Source organism: Trachinotus anak, unplaced genomic scaffold (assembly GCF_046630095.1).
Source record: "Trachinotus anak isolate AG129_WGS33_773 ecotype Australia unplaced genomic scaffold, CSIRO_AGI_Tana_v1 ptg000016l, whole genome shotgun sequence".
Taxonomy (NCBI): domain Eukaryota; kingdom Metazoa; phylum Chordata; class Actinopteri; order Carangiformes; family Carangidae; genus Trachinotus; species Trachinotus anak.
Genome location: NW_027273867.1, coordinates 10,208,853 through 10,232,993, shown reverse-complemented (window position 1 = coordinate 10,232,993; position 24,141 = coordinate 10,208,853). Strand labels below are relative to the sequence as shown.

At 41.0% G+C, this 24,141-nt stretch overlaps 1 protein-coding gene across 1 annotated transcript; it reads left to right on the top strand.

Moving 5' to 3' along the window:
- Positions 1-1,471: 1,471 nt before the first annotated feature.
- ptp4a2b (protein tyrosine phosphatase 4A2b) lies at positions 1,472-23,280 on the top strand. Its single transcript, XM_071499422.1, has 7 exons — positions 1,472-1,705; positions 17,565-17,859; positions 18,193-18,301; positions 18,390-18,482; positions 18,577-18,707; positions 21,123-21,197; positions 21,965-23,280. Exons 2-7 carry the CDS (start codon positions 17,855-17,857, stop codon positions 22,074-22,076), a joined length of 525 nt encoding a protein of 174 aa, XP_071355523.1. The 5' UTR covers positions 1,472-1,705; positions 17,565-17,854; the 3' UTR covers positions 22,077-23,280.
- The last annotated feature ends 861 nt before the right edge of the window (positions 23,281-24,141 follow it).

Sequence of the window (24,141 nt, the reverse complement as noted above, 5' to 3'; positions counted from 1 at the left end):
GGTCTGTGCCCACTGCAGCCTTAGTACTTGGCTGACAGGAGTGGAACCCTACGTGGTCTTCTGCAATTGCAAGGTTTGACATGTTGTGCATTTTGATAGGCTCACCGCTCAACCACAGTTGTAAAGAGTAGTTATCTGAGTTACTGTAGCCTCTCTGTCAGCTCCAACCAGTCTGGCCACTCTCCTCTGACCTCTCTCATCAACAAGAAATTTTTTGTTTTCATTAGCATTTTTAGTAAACTCTAGAGACTGTTGTATGTTAAAATCCCAGGAGATCAGCAAATTCAGAAATACTCTAACCAGCCCATCTGGCACCAACAATCATGCCACGGTCAAAGATACTGAGATCACATCTTTTCCCCGTTCTGATGTTTGATGTGAAAATTGACTGAATCTCCACTGTATCGACATGATACATTGCACTGTTTCCAAATGAGTGGCTGGTTGGATAATTGCTTGAATAAGCGGGTTTAAAGGTATTCCTAATAAAGTGCTCAGTGAGTGTAGAGACAATATCAATCTTTATCTCAGTTTGTGCCTGTGTTATGCCATCCTAATAGAGGCAAGCTCAAAGTATGATTACTTCAGACAATTTACTTCAGATGGACTTGTTGAACAGAGTTTAATGTGTGTCAAATTTTACTGTGCTAGATGTGTTAGATTTTATGTTCTCTCCTGTTTGCCAAGGGTTGTCTTGTTTTAGACTGGGTGCTGATACAGTATATTGAAGATTTGTTGTGATAGTGGCATCCATCTGAAGTAGTACATTGTCTAAACATAAATATATTTTTGTAAAAATATACACACAGATATAATCTGACAAATCATACATTTACAAATAATTAAATGAATAAATAAATAAACTTTTAATTAACACAAATACTGTGGATCAACCTGGTGTAAGCCCTATATAGACCTGGCTCTGTAATAAGTCTGCCTCAATTGGGCATTGGAGCTACTTGAAATTTGATTGGATGAAGATATGAAATAATAAATTGTTCGTTTCAACCCATGAGCACAGGGATAATATTGTACGCTTATTTCATGGATGCATGATAAGACCTTTTCTGGAACTGTCGTCACCATGGTGAGCTGTCATCACGCACCCGGATTCTTCTTACGTCGCACTGACGCCAGACCCTCCATGATGCGTTCGAATGATCCCGGTAAACTCGAACATCATGGTTGACTACTTGAGAATACGAGTTGACGCGCGTAAGTGTGCTTTTGTAAAGAGAGAAATAACAGCAGACGCTGTAAATGACCTCACACACAACCTTGATGAAGAGGGTGTAATCGGAAACGTCTGGAAAACGTCTGTTTATCGTGTGCAATGTTTTAATGGCAATACATTGCCTGTGGTCATACTAGCTACGCCTCGCTGTGTGTGCGTTCTCAAAATAACAAATTAGCTGCTTTTGAAAAATTAAAATTGTAATGAATTAAGTTTCCCCAGTGAAAATTCTCAAATTTTTCACTGTGTTAACTTGCCTTCAACTTGGGCCTCCTTGAAAGTCACATTTCCGACAGAGCCTGAGGGTGTCGACAAACTGAGGAGGCTCCTCCTCAACAACAGTCCCGACCTCCGACGAGAACTCAAGCTGCCACATTGAAGAGGAACAAAAAGGCGACCTGACAGCGGTTTCTGCACTCCCTCCACTTTCTCCGGGGTAGTCACGGGATTTCAATGTTCAGCTTGCTCTTTGTAAGTAGCTAATAACCAAGCTAACTAAAAACTGACCTGTCGGAACTTGTCTCTGATATGATCATACACGATAGCAACGCCACAGACCCGTCAGAGCCCGATTAAAAGTTGGGTTACATATTGTTGGATGTATGACGATTAGCATAACACAAGGAAGCTAAATGAAATTACATGAGTGGTTGTCTGAGTAGACGGACCAGTGTGTAGCCACGTTAACGTTAGCTCGCCGAGCAAAGCTTGGACGGCAGAGTGTTGGCTACGTACACAGTTCATAATTGTGTTAACATTCATAAATATTGATCCTCATTGTTTTGCTAATTGCTATCACTCACCCCCATGTTGGTTGACTCTAATTTAGCCAGTGTCGACGTCTGTGCTGGTTACTTAATGTTGCTGGGAAATGCAAAGTACGGAGCTGAGCTAACCAGCTAGCCAATGTAGCTATGTTAGCTTGCTATCAGGGCTAAGGCTATTTCCTAGAAGGAGAAGAAGCATAAGAAAAAATCTCTTCACATTGCCACCGTTAGATTGTATCACCATGCTCCCGCTGGCTTTTATTGTTATTTTCTAACACAGCAGATTAAGTGTCGTTTAAACCCATGTTATCATCCAAACTGACCGTCGACCGCAAGTGTATAAAATAAGAGCTGACGTTACCCTTAGCTGTACAATAAGCTCTGGGTACATCAGTAAAGGTTGCATTTCTCACGGACAACGTTTAGCTTAGCGTTAACGAATACTTTGGGTAACGGTTTAACAGCTCCCCGGTTAACGTTCACGACAGTGGCATCAAGTGGGTGTTTAAAATAGAGCCAGTGCTTGTGATTTTTAGTATTTTCTGCTTGTTTTAGTGTTAGGCGGTGTGGTCTCGACAGGCGTCGGTAGCTGGGAAAAGCTTGGCTAAAGGTAGATGGCGACCGAGCAATCTGCCTTCCGCCCTTTGTGACAAATCTTGACCCACAGCATGGTTGACCCATTTATTTGAAGCCATATGCCAGGCTAACGTTTTAACAACAAAGCAAAGTGGTTGACAACCCGATATTTCCTGTCTGTTGATTGTTATGCTGTCTTTGGTTCCCGTTTTTATATTGTCAAACTGCTGCCTTTGGTAACTAGCCAGTTTAACTCTAAATTCGATGTGCTTCCATGTGCAAATGTAGCTAACGCTGGGGTTAGGTGGGTCTATAATTTAGCCATGTCTGGTTTCCTAAAACAGAAAGCACCCAACCATTTAGCCATGTGGGCTGAAGTGAAATGAGGAAATGCACTTGGGGAGGAAGTTGACTAGAGCAGCTGTGACACTAAAGGCCGCAGTACATTCCCATGCCTCTCAGTTTTCAATTTATGACCTTCCAATGGTTTCAGCCTCCACTCTAGTAGTAAATTCTAGTGGCTAGCTAATACAAAAGAATAGCTTTGAACACACCTACCAACATGGGCGTATGAGTCAATGATTAACTGGTGTAACAGGTAAGCTAATTATACATTCCTGCTTATGAGTCACTGCAAGGTGACCTAATTCGCTTGCAAAGAGTGTAGAAGATGAGATGTGTCAATTCAATTAGTTATCATAACAAAACAGGCCATAACATTGTATAGTACAAGTAACGGAAGAGAATCTTGTAATTCTTATTTTCTTTAATGCTAATCTCATAATTGTACCGCTCTGGGTAATACAAACAACAGTGCCAAACACTTGATTCTTAAGCCTAGGGTTTTGCAACTCTTACCGAAGACTGCTTGGAGTCTTTATGCACTATTCACATTTTATTGTGGAAGTAGGTCACTTGTACTGGTGACCTGCTTTATATTATAGCTAATTGACACATGATGCACAGCCCAATCTAGAAATAGCATTGCTCCACTCTGTCCAGAGAGCACAGCCTGCAGCGAAAGGCAGGCCTATACAGTGGTAGGCAGTCATTCATGAGATACCATACCTCAAGTCTAACTCCCATTACTTGTGGGTCCAATATCTAGGAGGAGTGTTTATTTTAGTAAAGTAATAGACAGCAATAAAAAACCTGTCTTAAAAATCTGGCAGATATGATCTGCTACATCTAAATATGCATTGCTTTGCTCCACTTCAAATAAATAGCTTCATGTTAGAGTTGAGGTGTGATAGTAGGCATAAATATAGTTGGATGCCGACATGATATTTTACACGAACAGGGTGGTTCCTCTGTCTTACAGGCAGCATAGAAAAGGCAATGTGCCAAGTGAGGAAGTTCTCAGCCTTGGTTACCGTAACTGTGAAAGGTGAGCCCAGTGTACAGTAACATGACGCCAACTTACCAAGGAGGGTTACTGGGGGAGAAGAACACCTATGTTGTAGCCTGCTGGCATGCAGCCCATGTAACCACAGGGTGGCTGTGAGTGTTGAAAGGTAGGGTTGGAGAGGTCTGCTCCACAGTGACTGGCTTAACAGATTTGGCCAATTTTAAAATCCAGTTATGCCTCTGGGTGTCTGGCTGTGGTGAGAATGGAACACAAGCTTTGGGTTTACTATGCGTTAGCTTGCTAAGATCCCTGGCTCCAAAGCAATTTTGTTGTTTTGAAATTGGCCCAAAGTGGAAAGCTAGGATTAGATGCCCACACTTTTTTCTTCCCATTTTGAGCCATTAAGTGAAAACCCATATATAATTATGCATTAGTCGCCATGGGCACCTTGTGTGTTTCTTGTGCTGTGTGTTGGTTAATGAATCATGTTCTGGTCGGCACGGTGTTCGTTTACTGTTGTTGCCACAGCGCTGGGATAAAGCAAAAGCACAAGCTCTGTAGCACTGGCAGTCTCTGACAGATTGACGCCTCTTCTAGATGCTGCTGCAAGGCTACCTACTGAAACTATAGCAACAGGTAGGAATAGGCTCTTCTTTTGTTATTAGTGTTTTCAGCTACCTTGTCTAGCTACAGCTGCCAGAGCTGCAGTTAGCAAGGGAAAACACAGTCCTATGCCAAAACATGCTATAGTGAAGGGTGGCATTATTGTTATTAGAGCTGTTGTTTGTAGGTGTATGTAGCTGCTCACCTTTGCTGATCCAGAATGTGTTCTAGTTTTGAAACTAGTCTATAGTGTAGAAAATGCTGGGTTATTGCACATAAACAAGCTTGCTTGTTTCCCTATTGCCTAGGCACGGTATTGTTTCTCAGTGGAGCTTGACTTTTCCTTCCTTTCTTTAAGCAGCTTATTAAACGCATGAAATGTGTGACTACCTCTCACAGCATGACCCCAAAGTAATGTGTTCATTGTGGCCATAATCTTAAAAAGGTGGATTTGCTACCAGGAGTTAATCTGAGATCACAGAGTATACTTAATGCTTCTGGGAAGAAGGTTGGATTTCATAGGTTAAAAAGTTCCTAGATCAGAGTTTAAGTGCAGCCATCCAGTCTGAACCCTGACCCTCTTCAATTCTGTACCTCCTACTGTTCCTTTGGCTTTGCTCTGTGAATGTTTAAAGAGAGCACCATTGCTCTTCTCTGATCTCTTCACAAGGAACAGCAAAATTCCCTATAGGAGCACTTGTTGCTACCACTGAGAGAATTGTTGATATGGCAACAGGCATCCCCTGATGCTGCTGTCAGAAGGCCACGTTAGTTTCCAAATGTCAGAAGAATTGATGTCGCAGTGGGACTCTGCACCTCTCGGCAAAAATGCGAGCAGACATTCTCCTGTCTGTTGATGAGTGTCAGCCTCTTGTACTGAAACTTATTTTTATCTTAGACTGTCTTAGGAAATTTGCAATTTTTTTCCAAGTTGTTTTCTGTCTTGGAGAACCTGTTCTAAATTGATTCTAGTGCATATTTCTGACATTTGAAGAATTAGTTTAACCCACAATCCAGACACACCTTCATACAAGTTCCTTTTGTTTATATGGAACTAGTTTTCCCTGACTGGAAGTGGCTGTCAGTTATTTGCCACAATGGAAGTAAATGTGAGCTGGAATGTGGAAGGAACACCTTGTATTGTGACTGACTAATAAGCTCTATAAATGTGCAGATCATTGCTCTACCTGCTGATTTCTTGTGAAAACTCACTTTTGCACTACATTAGTTAATGTATTGGCCAACAGGTAGAGGTGTCGCTCACCACTATGATACATGTGTCCGTCTAGGCAGTGAGATGTCGTCTTGGAGCCGATTTGAGGATTTTGACATGAGATTATGACTTATCAAAGGAGCTCAGAGATGGCCGAATATAGTCCCTCGACCCATATTCCAGATCAAAGTAGAAAAGTTTACTGTCCTGTCTGGGGACATGCACTGGTATTGAAAAACTATCATGATATACATGAATACGGACATGGAACATTATAACACATTGGTAAAAGGGCAGATGGTCATTTTAAGCACTTGTGGGCTGGTGAAAAATATCTTCCTGTCATCAGATGCCTTGCCTTAACTTTTGAATTCATTATGACATTATAGCCGTACTTGTTTTGAATGGATGAGTTCCAGCTGTCACTTAGTGATCCATTGAAAGACTAGGAAAATGCTGAAATAACTCAGGTTCAAATAGGCTAATGTTTGAATCATGTAGGCTCTAACTAGGGATGTCTCAGTTAAGTTTCTTGTTTATATTAGGGATTACATATTAAAAAGTTGTTTCATACTAGTTAAATTGTATAGGTATAGCATACAATTAATAACTTCTTTCATATCACAGTTTAAACTTAAGGACTAAATATTGGTCCTTTTCTGTCTCTTTCACTTGTTAGCAAATTATCATTAGTGGCTACCATTACAAGACAAGACTACTATAACTGGTCCTGATTTCCAGAGCCCCTACATTAGATTTAAACTATCTTTCACAAATATAGTTAATATTTGATATTGTTTAGCCTTTGTTGGAGCATATTTTTGGCAAGAACACTTGTTCATGCTGAGAGCCTATCTAACCTCCTTTTACTCCATTGTCAGCAGATAATCAGTTTTCCTCTTTGTTCTCAAGCTCAGCCCTTATTCAAATCATAGTCAAATGTCATTGCTATGTCTGCCTTTGTTTCTGTTTCAAATGTAATTTTTCAGCTGCTGGTGTTTAATTTTGTGTTAAGTGTGATTAAAAGTGCAATTAGGCCACAGCGAGGAAAGAACAGGCCTTTGTTCGGATATGTTTTCCCCTTTTCATTTCCATTTCTGAGGTACTGAGCCCTGGTCTCTTTCAGTTCTTTCCAGAGACAGATCAGTCCTTGTCACCCCCCGCCCTCCCACTAAGCGCTATCGGAGGCCTTTGATCGTCACACTGTTTATCTGTGCTCACTCAGAGGCTGCACAGCAGTGTGATAAGTGGGCTTTGCCATGTGCAAGTGCGTGTGTAGGGGGTGTTCGTTTGTTCGCGGAAATAAGGGGAGTTACATATTCTCTCACCTCCCTTCTCCAACCCGGTTTACACGGACACAAGAGGCCAGAACAACAAGTATTACACAGGAAGATTAGCCCCTGTCCTCTGGGAGCACAGAGAGGTAACCTGTTGTGCTGAATAGAGAATAGAATGAGGATGTCCATTTATCAGGATGTCAACAACACTGAGCTGGGCAATGCAACACCAACACCAACAGCGCTAAAAGTCCTGTAATTCGACAGATATAAGATGCACTGTTAAGGTGGACACTCACCCACAACAACATTACATGCCGTACTACTAGGGCTGCGCGATATGCAAAAAAATCCTATTGCCATTATTTTGGCAGATATTGCAATAGGCGAATTCAGTTGCAATGATCGTTTTTGCATTTGATTTTCACAGAAAAAATCACACTTGGCCAAATTGCAGTTACAATTATAATGCAATTAATTGTGCAGCCCTCTGTGCTGGACCATTGATGAGGCATACATTATGTGATAAGTGAACCTAATCAAGAAGATGCAAAAATAAGACAACATTACATCGGCATTAACATCCTCTGTTGTGTAGACATGGTTTTGCAAACTCTGTTTTCAAACCACAGAACAAAACTGTGTGCAAGTTGTGAGACTTAGAGGAAACATTGCAAAATGTTTGTGGGCCCTTGAATTCCATTAGTGCTGAACTCAACTTAAATAATAATGAATTGCATGAAATTGATCAAAAGAAACAGAATTGACTGTCCTAGCAATCATGTTAACATCATTAATTTATTTTTAATATACATATCATCTCTGTGGTAAAGTTATGTGAGCCATGCATTATTGGCTGGTAGTTCAACTGTTAGGCAGCAGGATATCTCAAAATCTTCAGTCTGATTTTGGTGTGTAGATGCAGGATCATAATTTTTAAGTAGCAATTTCTTTTACTGGCAATTATTTATCTGCTGTAGCTATCTAATTAAATTTTTGAGGTTTTTCTGAGGCTGAGCAAAGTGTGCTCTATGCAAGGCGGTGCCTGCACTACAGTATCTATATGACCAAATGGTTTCCAGAGAAACAAACACCTCTGTCTACTGTTTGATATTTGAAATGAAAGCTATTGGACTGTTGCTAGTGGACAGTCACAAGTCTTCCTCATGGAAATCAGCAGTTAAATTTACAGTTAACTTTAACGCATACCAATACTTCGAGCTTGTCAGTTTAACAGCTCTGTATCTGTACCACAGAGTCAGCTTGTTCTCATCTGCCTTTGTTTACAGCCACTCATATGCTTGTAACGTTTATTTTAACCAGCTGGCTTTAATTTGAACGTATGCTCTTTTAATCCTAAATTAGTTCTCTACTTTCTGTGGGAGTAATGTGAGAGCAACTCAGATTTGAAATGGGGCAGTCATCATTTTGCCCCACAACTTATTTAAAAACCTCATTCACATCTCAATGCAGTATCCCTGTAAGACGTTTGTCAGTACAGTGGCTCTCTTTTAACTCTATTCATTCTTTATAGACTTTCACTCATGTTTTCAGCAGAATAAAAGCGTGTGAACAAGGCAAGGTGAGACACTGTGGTGAACCAATAAACCCTTCAAAGAGGTCTGCTGTGACTGGAGGGAATCTAACTTGCAGACAGCCTTGACGATTTCTGTGCGTCTGTTAGGTTGGACGGTTGCATTCATATAGGGTCATTCTGTACCCCCAACATATTTCCAGGCTTGATCACAGTCCACCTACACATATGCTATAAGAAGAGAAATGTTTGTCTCTTAACAAGCAGGTGCAAAAAGCAAGTCTTTATAAAGTGTTGCCATTTCAGTTTACACTTTGTCAGCAATGCAAGATCTTTGTGCGATAAAGTGTACTGTATTTTCCGCACTATAGGGCGCATTGGATTATAAGGCGCACTATCAATGAATGGTCTATTTTCGAACTTTTTTCATATATAAGGCGCACCGGACTATAAGGCGCATTAAGCGAAACAAAACAGTCAGATAAGTCAGTCAGACTTTATTAAACGCGTTCACAATAACTCCCAACCTTGTTCAGTTGTAACACGTAAAAAAAACACAGTCTGCTACCGCTAAATCAAATGTTAGCGCATTCACAATAACTCCTTATAGGTCCTTATACACACACACTGTAATATTATGGTGAAGCACAGTATGTATTACTCTGTGACGCTCCTGACTACGATAGCCGTAATGCTGCAAGCGGTGCGGCTTTGTAGTTTACCAAAGTCGTACTAAAACATTTTGACAGAGCGCCGTGAGTGCCGTGTACCACACAAAATCACTTCGAGGTCAGTAAGCACAACCAGAATTAATCCATATATAAGGCGCTCCGGATTATAAGGCGCACTGTCGTTTTTTGAGAAAATTAAAGGCTTTTAAGTGCGCCTTATAGTCCGGAAAATACGGTAAGTCTGTCACTAAACCTTTTGGCTTACAGAGTTTTAAAGGCATTTCCCAAGCACACTGCTAAATATTTGCTGCTCCATCACCACATTTGAATTTTGGACTCGGAGTACTATTCTCTTCTCCACCATAGAGATGTCTTGCCCTGTGGTTTTCTTTTGAGTCCATTTCAAAGTAGTACTACCCACAGTGGGGAGTCTGTATATCTCAGGGCTCTGCGGGAGTAAATCTGAAAAACAAGGGTTTTTTTTATATTTCAAACCGAGACAACCACAAGCCTGAGTCAGAGTGTCTGTGCACGGTTCTACCTTGACACAGGTAAACACAGACATGACCAGTGGTGACTCATGTCCCAATTATAAGTCTCTGATTAAATGACCCGGTCCAAAGGGTGGGTAGTGTATTATTTTAGCTTGTATTCACTGATTCAGGTTTGTACACTGTCCATACATGTTTAAAGGTACCAAAACTTCCTTCCTATGAAAATGCATAAAAATATCCAGTTTAGAGATGCTGCACAGCCACTTTCTCACGTAACTTGTAACTGCTCCAGTTAAGGTAGTATTTACATATTGTTATTTGAAAAGACAGAGGACTTTCCAAATGATGTGATGAATTTCACCCATGAATTCAATATTAACAGTATTTTCTAAATCATTTTTTAAACGTTGGATTCGTGTCTTCATTTTTTAAAAACCTCTGTCAACAACTGCCTTTGTAAGAATGAAAAATACAGACAACTTGAGCAGCAACTAGTAATGACTCCCATTATCAGTGAATCCTCCCATAATTGCTTAGTCAATGAAATGTCAAAAGAAAAAAAAACAACTATTTACTAGTTATTACTATTCTCCAAGCATGTGGTGATGCCTTCAGATTGCTTGTTTTATCCAATTAACAGCCCAAAACCTAAAGATATTAGATTTACCGTCATACACAACGAACAAAGGCAGCAAATCCTCATGTGTGAGAAGCTGACAAAGAGTAATTTGGATTTAGAGGTTTGGTCAGGGTGCCAGCAGCGGTAGTAGCTGCATTCCCCACATAGCTAAAATTACACTTTGCCGCAACCATCCCTCTTCCCCTACCGGTATGGCAGGTGAAGCAAAGATGCTGTTCTCAGAAAGGTTTTGAATGAACGTGTACCAGTTCTTCCCTGACCCATGTCTACATTCTTAGAAACCCATAGGCGGGCGCGTTGTCAGAATTCAGTCAGCGCAGCACAAGGCCACACAGGATCATCCAACTTCAAGTATCATTTTCAGCCTGAGGCTCTTGTTTGCAAATCCCAGGAGTGCGCAGCTGATGGGAGGCACAGCAACAGTTTGGGCTCACTGCTGGAGTTCAGTTTTGCATATAAGCCTTCTCTTCTCCATCTCTCAACCATTCTCATCTGTCTTGTCCAGGCATGCCTAGGGATTTTGGTGTCTTGCTCGTTACACTAGATAAACTGGTGAGGCTTAGAAAAAGGAGTAGAGGCTTAACTAGTGTAGCTTAGTGTAAGTTTGTGTGTGTATGTCCTTGCTTTCTTCCTGATCTGTTTTGTCTTTGTGTGTTTTCAAGTATGACTGATGGCGAGGGGAGGGCTGTAAACACTACTTCCTTTATGTGTGTACTGTTTGTTGAATGCTGCGGTGACCTGTCACCATACCCCACATTAGGAGGCCCCTTAAGTCTTGGACTGTGTCCCGGGAATCTGCTGCATGCATTTGTCTTTATTAAGCATGAGGTTAATTCTCTTATCTACAGAGAGCTTTGGATGTTACATGAAGAGCTTTTTCAGACTTGTAAGACGCAAATGCTTATGTTTAAACCAAAATTTGTTTGATAGATGTTACTGAGGGTTTGCTTTTGTATGTGACCTGTGGGCTGATTGTGCAACAGAGAATGCCAACTACGTCACACTAGCAAACACTAAAAACTTAGGACACTTTTCATTTTAATGCCTGTTACTTTGGACCAGCTGACATGCAAAGAGGGATGACGACCAGTGTTTGGTGGCTGTGTGGCATTTCACATTGCAGCTGCACCTTCACACTAGGCTAATTTGTTGTTTTCCATAACAGTGCACGCTTTTGCATGTCATGTGTTTTGTTTTGTGGTCTTTCTGCATGGATTCAGACCGTGAAAGTAAAATTATTCCTGTGATCGTTGTGGTTTTGGTTTTCTTAATAGTTTCATGCTGCGTCTAGAATTGATGACTGTAGCCTGACACTTAAAACTAGTTATGATAATTAGATTTCGCTGTGTGAAATTGTTGTCATTCATATTTGAAAGTGGACACCAGCAGAGCTTGCTGTATGTGGCAGTCGTCCCATGCCACCCTTTTGAAGTGGACCAGAGACTGCTTATCTGGTCAACACCCAAGTTTGACACCAACTTTCACACTTAACTAAATGTACCTCGATCTACGCAAGTGCCCTCAGGTTTTCAAGAACCTCCCCAGTTGGCCCATGTGTGAAAAACACCCTAGAAGTGGGTGGGTGGGTGGGTAGGTATTTGTGTGCGTCAACACGGCTTTTCTTATAAAGTTGGCCTCTGCTCAACTTTTCTCTGTCACCATGTCACTAAGCTTTCTCAACCAGCCGCTGCTTTTTCTCCTCGTATCCCAGCACTTGTTTGAAATGAATAAAAGGTTCCTTCATCTCTTGTTGCTGTGAGCAGAGTTAGGTCGAGGACGGCTCCAATTTGAGGTGATATCCACCCACTCAGCCAGCATTGACGTCACTGCAAATAACCAGCTGGACCTATGTTTTATCTCAGGCGAAGTCAGTGCCAAGCTCTTGGCTTGACTGTTTTGCTGCGAAACTTTCTTTTTCGCTTGTTTAATTTTGCTTATCCAATATGTCCTCTTGAAGGTTTTTCTCTTACCAGCTTTCTTTATGTTACTATTCCTTTGTCCCTGACCTCCTTGACATTTCCAAGCCTATCAGTTATCTCTTATTTGGCACTCGCAGAGGCCACAGGAATAGAGACACTTGGCCCCAATTCTGTTCCCACTGATTTATGGTTTCTGTAAGTTTAAATGCAGTTTCCCACTGATTCTCCGTCTCCGACACCTTGTGTTTATGTATGTGTGCATTTTTGTTTACAAAGCGTGTAGCCTGAATAAATATTCTAAATTAAACACTAAAAGGAGAAGTGTGTGCTTTGGGTATAGTAAGCAGGTGGTATCTGGTACAAGTGTATCAGCGCCTTTATTTTTCTTGTGCCGTCCAAGCAGAACAGGGTCTTCCTCCCTCCTCCTCCCGCTGTCCATCCTGCCATGGATGACAGGCACTCCCCCTGCTCCCTGACTTGGCTCCCACACAGCAAATTAGCCCTCCAGCTGCTTCAAGGCAGTACAGTCTGGTCATGCCCAGTCTGGCTCCAGACAAAACATCAGCGAGACTCAGGCACAACCTCAGACCACCAGACAGGGTTGGATGTAACACTAACATCTTTCACAAGGGGGGAAGTAGATGGACTAAGATATTCCACATTTTGCATAAAGGTTTGACGTTTTGCCACCATGCCCCCCCCACCCACACACACACACACACACACACACACACACACACACACACACACACACACACACACACACCAGTATATGTTATGTCCAGTAATTTCAGCAAATCGAATGTCCTCTTCTTTTTAATTTTCAAACAGCACCCTCACCTTCGTGGCAAATGCATTGCTCCAGCCAGCTCATGACTATTTACACTTTGCACATGGCATGAACAGTGTCTGTACTGTATATGCTAGAGGTGGAGGGAGAGTGATGGAGATAGGACACCTGACAGCTATCAGGTGTCCACACAAGCTGCCGACAGCCTTAGCTCTACAGTTATGGAATCCCATGGCAGTAAAATCCTTAACACGGTGAAAGGCTTTCAATAAGCACTCCCACTGTAGCAGTTCAGTTTCTCCCCGTGCACATTAGCTGCTATAACTTTACAACTAATATTATGAGCTTAAATCTGACATGTCTTTATACACTGAATCATCCTAAAATGATGAGTTAGCAGTTGTAGGAGGCCCATGTCCCAGTTCTCATTCTTTTGCCACTTTATCACCTGTTTAGGTTTGCGTGCCCTTTTCCGAGCTGAGATACCACAGTCCTTATCAGGTAGCACTGCTACTCTCTGCTCTCTCACACTTCCCATCCCTCTCTCTCCCTCTGTTCTTTCTCCTTAGTCACTGTAGGAGATTTCTGGGAGAGGCCAGATGATTTAGGAAGTTCCCCCTATCAACTCAGTCAGTGCCCCTCCCCTCCCCACTCACTCTCCCTCCCTCCACTTGCAGCTCTACTCCAACATTAGAACATGTGATGAGGAACAGGGCACCAAGGGAGCTTTCTCTGGGCCACTGCGTGGGCCTCTGCTTTTACTCTGTGACCTTTCTCCCAGTTTAGTATATATACTTGTACATAGACACACATGCACAAAAGTCCGGATGTAACCCAGTTATATTTTAACAGAAGTACCATAGGAGTTTTTTTTTTTTTTTTTTGACATCCACAGCTGGGTAATCAATCCCACAACAACACAAGCAGGCTTTATAAGCACCTGTCATTGTAACTCCACCACCATCAACCACAGTATGATGGCTTGTTGATTTTAGGTTGGGTTTTCACATGTCGTACCTGCATTTTGCTGGATAAAAGTGATGGTGTAATGGAACATTATTTGATTAAAGTGTCAGTTTATACAAAAAATTGATGAAAGTGGAATTGGTAATTGAAATTTCTTTGCATCTCTGCCAATATAGCGAGTACCATGACTACAGAACGGAAATGATTTGTCTTAAAAACAGATAATGGCTAAATTTATTTATTTTTTTAAGACAACAATGACAAAGCTTTTGTGATTCCATCTTGTCAAATGTAAATATTTTTTTAATATTTAATATTTTATTGTAAACAACAAAACAAGCAATTTAAAAATGACAGCTCAGAATTGGAAATTGTGACTGGCAATCTCACTTTTTGTGGACATTCACAACCAACTAAATAGTTGTAAATTGTTCAAATGATTGTTAGTTGCACATAGTAAACTAGCATGGCATCACTCATTCATGTTTAAGTCTGCAGTTTTCAAGGCTTTTGTATACACTGCCTCTTGTTTCCTGTGTGGTTAAACGTGTTTTTGCTTCTACAAACAGATCTGGTGTGCATGTATGTGTGTTTGTTTTGTCCTTCCTGTATCTGCGCAGTGTGTAGCTGCAGAGCGAGTTTGCAAATTTCAGTGTGATTTGCATGTGTTCCCGACAGTGTTGTGATGGCAGGCTGGCAGACTGTGTGACGGGCCACAGTTTACTCACTTCTCTATTGACGGGCTTACTCAAGAGCAGTCGTCTACCGTCAATTTCTCAATCTACCTGCTGTCAGTTAACTAATAAGTCAGTACGTCGATGTATTTCTACTGTGCCCATCTGATCAGAGTTAAACACAAAGGGGGATGACAAGCAATACAGTCAGTGTAACTGAGGTGTTTCTTAGCCACTGCTCATACTTCCCACCCAACCCTGATATGCTTCAGTTCATATATGCCAGTGTTAACTTAGAATTGTTGTTTTGGTGCCTTTTTGTCTCTCTGTAACCCTACTATTGACTGCATTTAAAATGCAGTCTGAATGAAGTCACTTTGCATCCGGGCAACCCTCCACAATTCAGTTGCTTTTCATCTTTTAGTATAAGCTGTCATTGTGGTGACCTTGGCGTGTCCGTTGGCTCCTTTGTTCCTCAGTGCTTCCTCCATGTTTCAGTCTGTCTCAACAGTCTGCTCTCCTTTCCACTGTCCGGTTTCACAGGTGAGAAGCACATGTTGACTTCCCTCCCTCGCCTCTTGTCCATCCTTTTCATCTCTGGGGGATTAGAGGACGATTGGAACAAGCCTTGAAAGTCTGTTGCCCATTCGTCCAAGCTTCAGTTGTGTGCATGCAGCAATGCCACACTGTGTTCAGTACTTCTCAGAGGTGGTAATTAAAGGCGTCACGAAGGATCTCAGCCATCACACAAGGGAAAAAAATCAAGGCTGTTTTGAGAGCCCTTGTGGCTATTGCCAAGTATAAAAGATGGAAGGGAGGAAATAAATTTAGAGAGGAGAGTGGGCTGATACATCTCTTTTGTCAGTGACTCTGAGGTTGGCAGTTAACTGAGAGGGTAAGTGACAGTGGGGTAGTGAGTGGGAGCAATTGTAAAAAGGAAAGAGAAAAGAGTTTTAAAGTGACTTTGCAAAATGAAAAAGATGTATACTGTCATACTGTCAAGTTAAATATCCTAAGTAAATTGACTGAGTGAAATAGGAATGGAGAGAGTACAGAGAGTCTTGTCTTTATCAAGGAGGTGAAAAGAGGGAGCGTGGGACTGAAATACTTGGGCTGTTTGAAGCTCTGCCCACCCTGTAATCCTCACCTTGTGACTACTGCCTGTGACACGGTGCTAAAGTCCAAGCCCTTTCTCTCAGTTTCCCTCCCACTATCTTTTGTACGTAGTCGGCGTAGTGACAGCCAGCTCTCGTCATCCACTTTCCCCTTACTCTCCTTTCCCCCGCTTCCTCTCCTACCTCCCTCCTATGTTGCTCTGAGACGGTTCCAGCCGGTCTGTGGTGGCTGAGTTTAGACTGTCGAGGACTTGGCAGAGTTTGACTGCTCCCTGGCTGGTTACAGACCAGACATTACCTGTTCTGTAAGACACCCTTGTGTGCTTATGTGTGTGCTCCATACTGTGCATATTATTAGTTTCCATTTTGGTGACAGGTGGCGAATTGACAGAGTGATGTAATCTAAAGGTGAAGTCAGTTCACAGCTCTGTGGCTGCAGGGTAGAAACTGTCATGATGGTCCCATTTTAAGTCTCTGGGCACAGCACTACCTGTCCAGAAATCTGAAATTTCATAAGTGGAGGCGTCTAATTAAACTTGTAAGTTTAAGATGCAGCTGTCTACTCCCATTGTGACCACGGCTTTGAGCATACTGCAGATTATGTTTCAGTTAATCAAGACTAGAGTAAATACAGGTTGCCAAAAGGCTTGTGGAAATCAAAATTAAGTAATGTTGAAAGATGATGGAAGAGCGGAACAATTTGAAAAAAAAGAAACAAAAAACAGTTTTTCATTGCAATTTTTTTGCCCAATATTGCAATTTGAATTGCAATCTATTCTATAAATTAAACTCCAGATATTTATTTCATATTTATGGCATATTAGATAAGTTTTAAGTGTCAATCATAATCAAAAACTTTGTGTTTCTACTGTAACGGGGTCATATGAAATAATCCAGTAACCGTTGTCGGTGTCCTTCCAAGGTTCGAATGAGTCAGTCAGAGAAAAAAAAACTTCAAATACAGTTCAGTGCTCTAAAGAAAAAATGACTAATTTTAGCCCACATTTATTAAGATATTACATTTACGGGATATGTAACGTTACTCAAGAATATTTAAATGTGTTCATGACATTGAAAATTCAGTTTATTAACAGCTGCAAATTTGGTCAGCCGTAAGTGTAATGAGAAAGGGCTGGAAGGTCTCATCTGACAGTGTTTTCACACCTGACTGATGAAACTTAACACTACTGTTGACAGCTCTGTACTGTAACTGCTTAAGCTAATGTTGTTACTTCCGACAACTTTGTTCATTAGCTGTCTTATCATTTACTTGACAACTGCCGAGCAACTTGCTAGCTACCTAACTGAAAATGACACGTGGCAATCACCCAGAGCGTTCATGTGCGAAAAGGCTTTCTGATCTGTTGGTCTTTTATGAACAGCAGAAAGACTCAACTTTCTTTTTTAACTAAACTATTATTGGTCGGTCGTAAATGTACAGACGCCAGCATGCAGAGGGTATAATAACCAGGCAGCAGCCAAGATTTGTCATTTTGTTGTTTGTTTGCTAGCACACAAAATGAACCTTAATAAACTACAATTTACCAGTTGTCAATTTAACTGGTGAAATTGCTCTCTTAAACTTGCCCTTTTAAGATACTGGTTATTATGTAATTAAAATAATGGCTCCTCCAATTTGAAAGTCTTTAAAAGCCTAATTTTGATATGAAAAAACATAAAAGGTCAGGCCTGTGTGTGTGTAATTGCACAAACTCACACTTTCTCTTTCTCCTCTCTTCACAGGGTTTCCGTGTCAACTTGAGCCGTACCTATATGGCGTGTGTGAGCGGAGAATTTTGCCAGGCACAGCACCTCACCTCTGTGGAGAAGTGAATCGGCCGCCCCCCGAGGGACTACGCTACCCAGAAACCACCCTGACTGCCAGCACACTAGGAACTGCAGACTCTTCCAAAGGCCCACCCTGGGATATTGCGTAGTCCTTGGCCTGACTGCCCTGCCCTGTCCCAACCAATACGAAAAGTCTTTGCTTTCTACTTTCTCCTTGAACAGCCAATCACAAACAGCTCTCCTGAATGGGGTAAACTGATTGGATGACTCCTGGATAGTCTCTCCATCTTTTTTCTTTTTTTTTTTTTTTATTCTTTTAAATTTTTGGTTTTGTGTTAATTCATTTTTTTTTCACATCTCGGAGTACTGTGGACTAGTTTATCCTTTTTGTTACCCTTCTCTGTGTATATCATCCCATAGTTGAACACTTGTTGTCCTTCCGACCCATCCTTCTCCACGTGTTGTCATTTTTATTTATTCTACCCTTTCCTGAATACATAAATCTCCTAGCAGTCTTTGCTGACTTCTGAGCCAAAAGTCGCTTTTGTTTTGTAAGAGTATTGTATTGTAATTGTTTTTTAAGCCGTCTCGCCAACATGAACCGCCCCGCTGCAGTCGAGATTGCCTACGAGTGCATGAGGTTCCTCATCACCCACAACCCCACCAATGCCACGCTCAACAAGTTCACCGAGGTATGCCCTCATCGCTCTGTTTGTATCTGTGTGTGTGTCCTTTTCTAAGTCCTCTGCCTAAAGTCCAGTCTCTTTTGACACCTGCCAGGAGCTGAAAAAGTTTGAGGTGAACACGCTGGTGAGAGTTTGTGATGCCACCTACGATAAGGCTCCAGTAGAGAAGGAGGGGATACAGGTCCTGGTAAGAGCTGACACACAGGCACAGTTGTGCCACCCTTTTTCATTGTACGTTCATCCTTTCCAACTCCCTTACTCTCTTCTTTTGTCTCCTCTAGGACTGGCCCTTCGATGATGGTGCCCCTCCTCCCACCCAGATTGTGGACGACTGGCTCAAGCTGCTCAACACCAAGTTTCGAGAGGAGCCTGGCTGCTGCATCGCTGTGCACTGTGTGGCAGGGCTTGGCCGGTGAGTGCCTAGCTGTGTTCTTTATCTAGGGATGTGACAATAATTTAGAAGGCAGAGCTGACTATTTTGTGTCTCATCTTATGATTGGCGTATTGTCTCCTGTTGCTAAAACCTCCTTTGCTACTCTGCAACTAACAGTCTTGAGACATGAGATAAAGATACACTGTAATATGAATCAGGTGGGGACATAAAATACACAATCGGAGGCAACAAATGCAGTTGCAGTTGTTAGGTTTGAATGCAGGTGTGTGGATGTGTTATCCGAAGACTTTTTTTTGGAGGTGAGAAACATGAATTGAAAGGCAGGAACATAAACTATCAGCATCTCCCTGGTGTATTGCAGCCCTTTCAAACTTTTTTTCTCATGTTTTGCATTCCTTTTTAGTATTATCTGGTTAGTATGATGCTTCTGTTTTGGTGTTTAGACAAGGGTCTGTTTCATCTCTGCTGGAACAAAGTGAATCCAAGGAGCTGAGGGCCACCTGTAATAGTTAGCCCACACAAGGCCACAGAAAGCATTCAATAATTAAATGTTTGAGGTGTCTAAATGAGTCCACTTTCTCCTAATCTTTCAGTCTTCTATCCCTCCTCAACCTCACTCTCTTGCCTCTTTGGCATGGATCACACAGCTAAGGCTGCACGGTATCTGCATTTCCTGTTCTTCTGTATCTAATTTAGATAACACACCAGCCATTCATTCAGTATCTTGAATGGTTGTCCTCTTGTCCTGCTCCCGTTATTGAACTGTAAATAGACAATCAGCTGGTTAAGTCACTGTATCTATCATCAGTAGGGTTGCCACCTTCTATGTGTATTTCTATAGAGTACAAAAGTATAGTTTGATACATTTCTTTCTTTAAATGTGTAGGCTGTATGGTCGATATTGATATGGATATTTATGTAGATGTCTCATATCATTAATGTAGGCTATCAATCTACAAATTATAAAATAAATAATGATCTTAACCTTCAGCCCTAAATCTAGCTGAATGGATGGAATATTAGCATGATCAATGTTCTGATCATTGTCTTGCTACCAGTATTGGTTATTGTATAATACAGGCTAACATAGACTATAATACAGGCTACAGTTGGCAATATACAAATAATTAAACAATAGTCTATACCATATCCGCCTTGCAGGAAGATATAAAGCAACCGCTGCCGCTGACCTCATGTGAGGTGTATTTTCTCTCAGCACACAGAACTCGTCAGTCTGCTGCACATTGATAAACCTCCCCAATCCACTCGTGGTTTGGTTTTTTACTTGACATTACATTATTCACAGCTCTTTGAGGACATAATTTAAAAATGAAATGACATGTACAAAAATACAGAACAAATTGCATTTTATTTTTGAAAAAGCTGACTTATACGGGACCGGTGGCAACCCTAATCATCAGCAACAGTAGTCTGTTGCTGTTGCCTCTGCAGCCTTGGAAAGGGAAGGCAATTACATTTGCATGTGATCTGTCTGTTGGTCATGAGATTGCACAGGCGATGTGGAGATATGCACAGTCATATTCACAGGCCAGTGTGACAGTGAATTTACAAAGAAGTTCGGCAGAATAAACAACATAAGTGTGAAAACAAAAAAAAAAAAAAAAAAAAGACAGACGCACATGACGTTGGCGAGCTACTGTGAAAATGTCTTTCCTGACCGCAGATGCACAATAAGCCAACCAGTTCTCAATGGCTTCCAGCGTTAAGCATTGCTGTGGCATTTGGGAGGTTATGTAATCACCAGTATTGGTTAGACTGGCATTTTCTGAATTCATCTCCTCTTCTTCGCTGTCCAGTGTTTACTGCAGTCATCTTGGTTTTCCATCGTCTTACAGTCTGATCTGTTTTACACCAGTCAATGTTCTCTTAAGACCCCCAGTGTGGGAGGCTGCAGCCAATTGCCTTGTTGTTGTTGTTGTTGTTTTTCCTTTTTTTTAAACAATATTCTCACCCCTTCCTTCACGCTGTTGCAATTCTTTTAGTCTTGACATTTTCTCTTTATCCTTTCTTTCTCACGTACTGTCCCTTGTTAATTTTGTGTGAGAAAAGCCATTCAAGGAAATGCTCTGTCAGCACTGGATTTGACCTGCCAAGTTGTCTACAAAGTTTTTATATTTATTTATTTTTTTTCCGCGCTCTATCTCTTCTGGTGATAAAGGAGAAGGTTGTCTTACTGTAACTTATCAGAGTTATGTGTGTGAGGCTTTGGGTTTGAGCACAGGGCCCCAGCAGGGCAACGGTGAACTTGCGCCCCCCTGTTGATTTCCCAGGCCTGTTTCCCAGGTTTAAGCACCCCCCCCCCCCAATTTTACTATGGAGCCATGTGAACCTTGGCATTTAATCTTCTCTTCTCCTTCTTTGATTCTCTCACTGTCTCCTTAAACTGGTCTTCTGGATTTCTTTACCTTTCAGAGCTCCAGTCTTGGTGGCCTTAGCCCTCATTGAGTGTGGGATGAAGTATGAAGATGCTGTGCAGTTCATAAGGCAGTAAGTACCATCTCTGCTTTTCAGCTTTAAGGTTTTAGTTTTTTTTTTTTTTTTTTAAATTAGCGCTAAGTCAGTAAATGGTGTAGTATGTTTGAATAGAAACAGGGTGTGTGTGAAGAAGCAACTGTTGCTTATGGTTATTAGCCAAACTGTAATTTTAGATTGTTTATGAGGTAAATAAGTGAGCAGTCAGTCAGTCTTTTAGTCTGCAAAATACCTGGAACTACTCTGGTACTTTAGAGTCTTTGGCTTTGTTTCTAGTGTCTGGTAGTCTCACTAGAAGAAAGCTGTACCTTGCAAGATGTGCAAAGAAATCCTTGCAGAGACTCCAGGAAGTTGCTACTCCCAGCCAAGTAATGGTCTGGCACATAAACCTCAGTTAAAAACCAGCATATTGTTGTTTTTTAAACTTCAATTTTATTACAGATTAAACAAATAAGCTATAATGTGTTAATTAGTGATCTTAAAAGGTGGAGGCAGGTGGACTTTTGACAGAATGAGGTTAGCTGTTTCCCCCTGTTACCAGTCTTTGTTTAAAGCTAAGCTAACTGGCTGCTAACTGTAGCCTTGTATATAAAAGATAAGAGTGGCATTGATCTCCTCATCTCACTCTCTGCCAGCAAATACAAATGAGTGCATTTCCCAAAATGTCAGACTATTTCTTTGATCGCTATAGTAATGCCACAGTGTGTTGAGGTATAGTGCACTCTTCTGTGGATAGCATTGTTTTAATCTTTTGCCCTCCTTCTTCCCTCTGCTTTTCGCAGGAAGAGACGTGGAGCCTTCAACTCCAAACAGCTTCTTTACCTCGAGAAATACAGACCCAAAATGCGTCTGCGGTTCAAGGATACCAACGGCCACAACTGCTGTGTGCAGTAGGCTGCCTGTCAGTGCATCTTTCTTATGCGCATCTAGTGGGGAATCTTCCAACAAGGGGAGATTAAAAAAAAAAATGGAGAGTGCTATCAGTAATTATTGTGATGATTTGTTAACACTGAGTCATGGTTAATTGATCAGAAAGCAAGCGAGTGATGGAATGAATGAATCCAGATCTGGGGATCCACCAGCTGAACCAATGAATGGAAGGTCAAAGCACACAGATAGGCCCGCCTCCCGGTTATACTGTACAACCACGGGCCAGAATTCTTTCAACTTGAGTCCATCCTGTGTCTTTTTTTTTTTTTTTTTTTTTCCCCTTCTCAGTTGTAATCATGGGATTAAAATTTTCCATTTTGTGAATTTTTACTTTTACACAAACAGTGGTGATGAAAAGATGTAATGTTAAATGATATTATGATTTTTATTTCCACTAATTATTGATATTATGATTAGGCCAGAATAATGTACCTTTTTAAAAACATTTTTAAACTTTGAACACATTGTGATTGTCCCGTTTGGTATTGGGTGTGTTTTTTTTTTTTCTTTCTTTTTTTTTTTTTTTTTGCACAAAAACTCAAAGGTTCACCTAAAAATGCAGTAATGTTTTTGTTTTACCCTTCACTTGCTTAAAGTCACTTTCAGTTTAGGGGCTCACTGAGTTTGAATATGTCTGCAATATTTATTCACAAGATATGCTATGTGTGACAGTTATGCATTTGGCAGGGGCAAGGACACTTTGTTATCCAATAGTTTTTTTGTTTTTGTTTTTTTTAGCCTTCAAGAGCCATGGTTTTTTTTTTTTTTGTTTGGTTTTTTTTGGTCTTTTTTTTTTTTTTTCTTTTTTTTTTAAAATCTTGTTGGAGTGCAATAAAAAATCAGTCCACCTCAGATAAGCCCACCAAACCCTGCTGAGCATCCTACACACATGCACACATACAGATACACACACTCATCCAGGCAGTTAAACAGGAAAAAAAACTTAACTCCTACAACAGGTACTTCTCCTGCTTTCATTCGTTCTCCCTAAGGGGGCTACAATAGGACTTCCCGAAATATGCATATTTTAACTCATATACAAAGATCCAATCTGAAAGACAAGGTGGAGAAGAATGAAAATGGTCAGTTTTTTATCATTGTACCCATTTTGAAAACATCCCCAATTCGTATTGGTTCTTACAAGATAAATAAATTGAAATAAAAAGCATACATGTCTTTTTTGTGCTTCATTTGCACACATTTTTTGGGCTGCTTTTAAAAGTTTGACTCTTGGTTATTTTGTGGTTTATGTTTATAAGGGGGACCATTTGACGAGTGTCGATGGCGTTTGTTCTTTATGTACACAAGTAATTGGACCTGACGTCTGTTGACAAATAATGAATATGTCTGGATATATAGCCATGAACCTTATTTGTCTATGCTAGCAGGTACTTTGTTACATTGAGTAGAAGTGGTTTTTCCTATTCAGTTTTATATTCATAAACGTTTAAAGGGCCTCATAACAATATCATTTTCATCTTGTTTTTGAGACGGAGCTAAAATGCTCCCACCTTGCACTAGGTGACAGACACACTTGGTGTTTCCCAGACATTGTGTGCTCATTGTCAAAGGCTGCCCTACATGTCCTTTCCCTAGTGGAGAGTGAGTCAGCACCATGTGGAACGCACAGGACAACGTGGTACTGAGAAATGACTCACAACCTCAGCTGGTAATCACCACTCCAGCCGTTACCTGAACCAATCGAATGTGCCCCCCCTGCTGTTGAAAGCCTGTCATGGCCAAAGCAATTCAGAAAGCACATGTTGACAAATGGGTACCACAATGAAGGTAGTCTTAACAGCATGGTTAAGTAGAAATGGAGATTAGACACAATTGGTAATTGGAAGTTGCAACAAAATGTGTCTGCAGTTAAAGGCATCTGGTATATTTTAGACCAGAGAAGTAGATGTGGAACATAAATCTATCTTCATCATTCTGTGTCTGATCATTGAAATCATTGAAAAATTAAAAAAAGAAAAAAAGGAAATCACAGATTAATGAATTTACATGACAATGAATTTCAGCTTTT

Bases quoted from the DNA above. Each gene is read 5' to 3' on its own strand.
- ptp4a2b (XM_071499422.1), top strand. The intron at 18,708-21,122 runs GTGAGTGCCTAG...TTTACCTTTCAG, and splicing joins TGTGTGGCAGGGCTTGGCCG to AGCTCCAGTCTTGGTGGCCT. The intron at 21,198-21,964 runs GTAAGTACCATC...TGCTTTTCGCAG, and splicing joins GCTGTGCAGTTCATAAGGCA to GAAGAGACGTGGAGCCTTCA.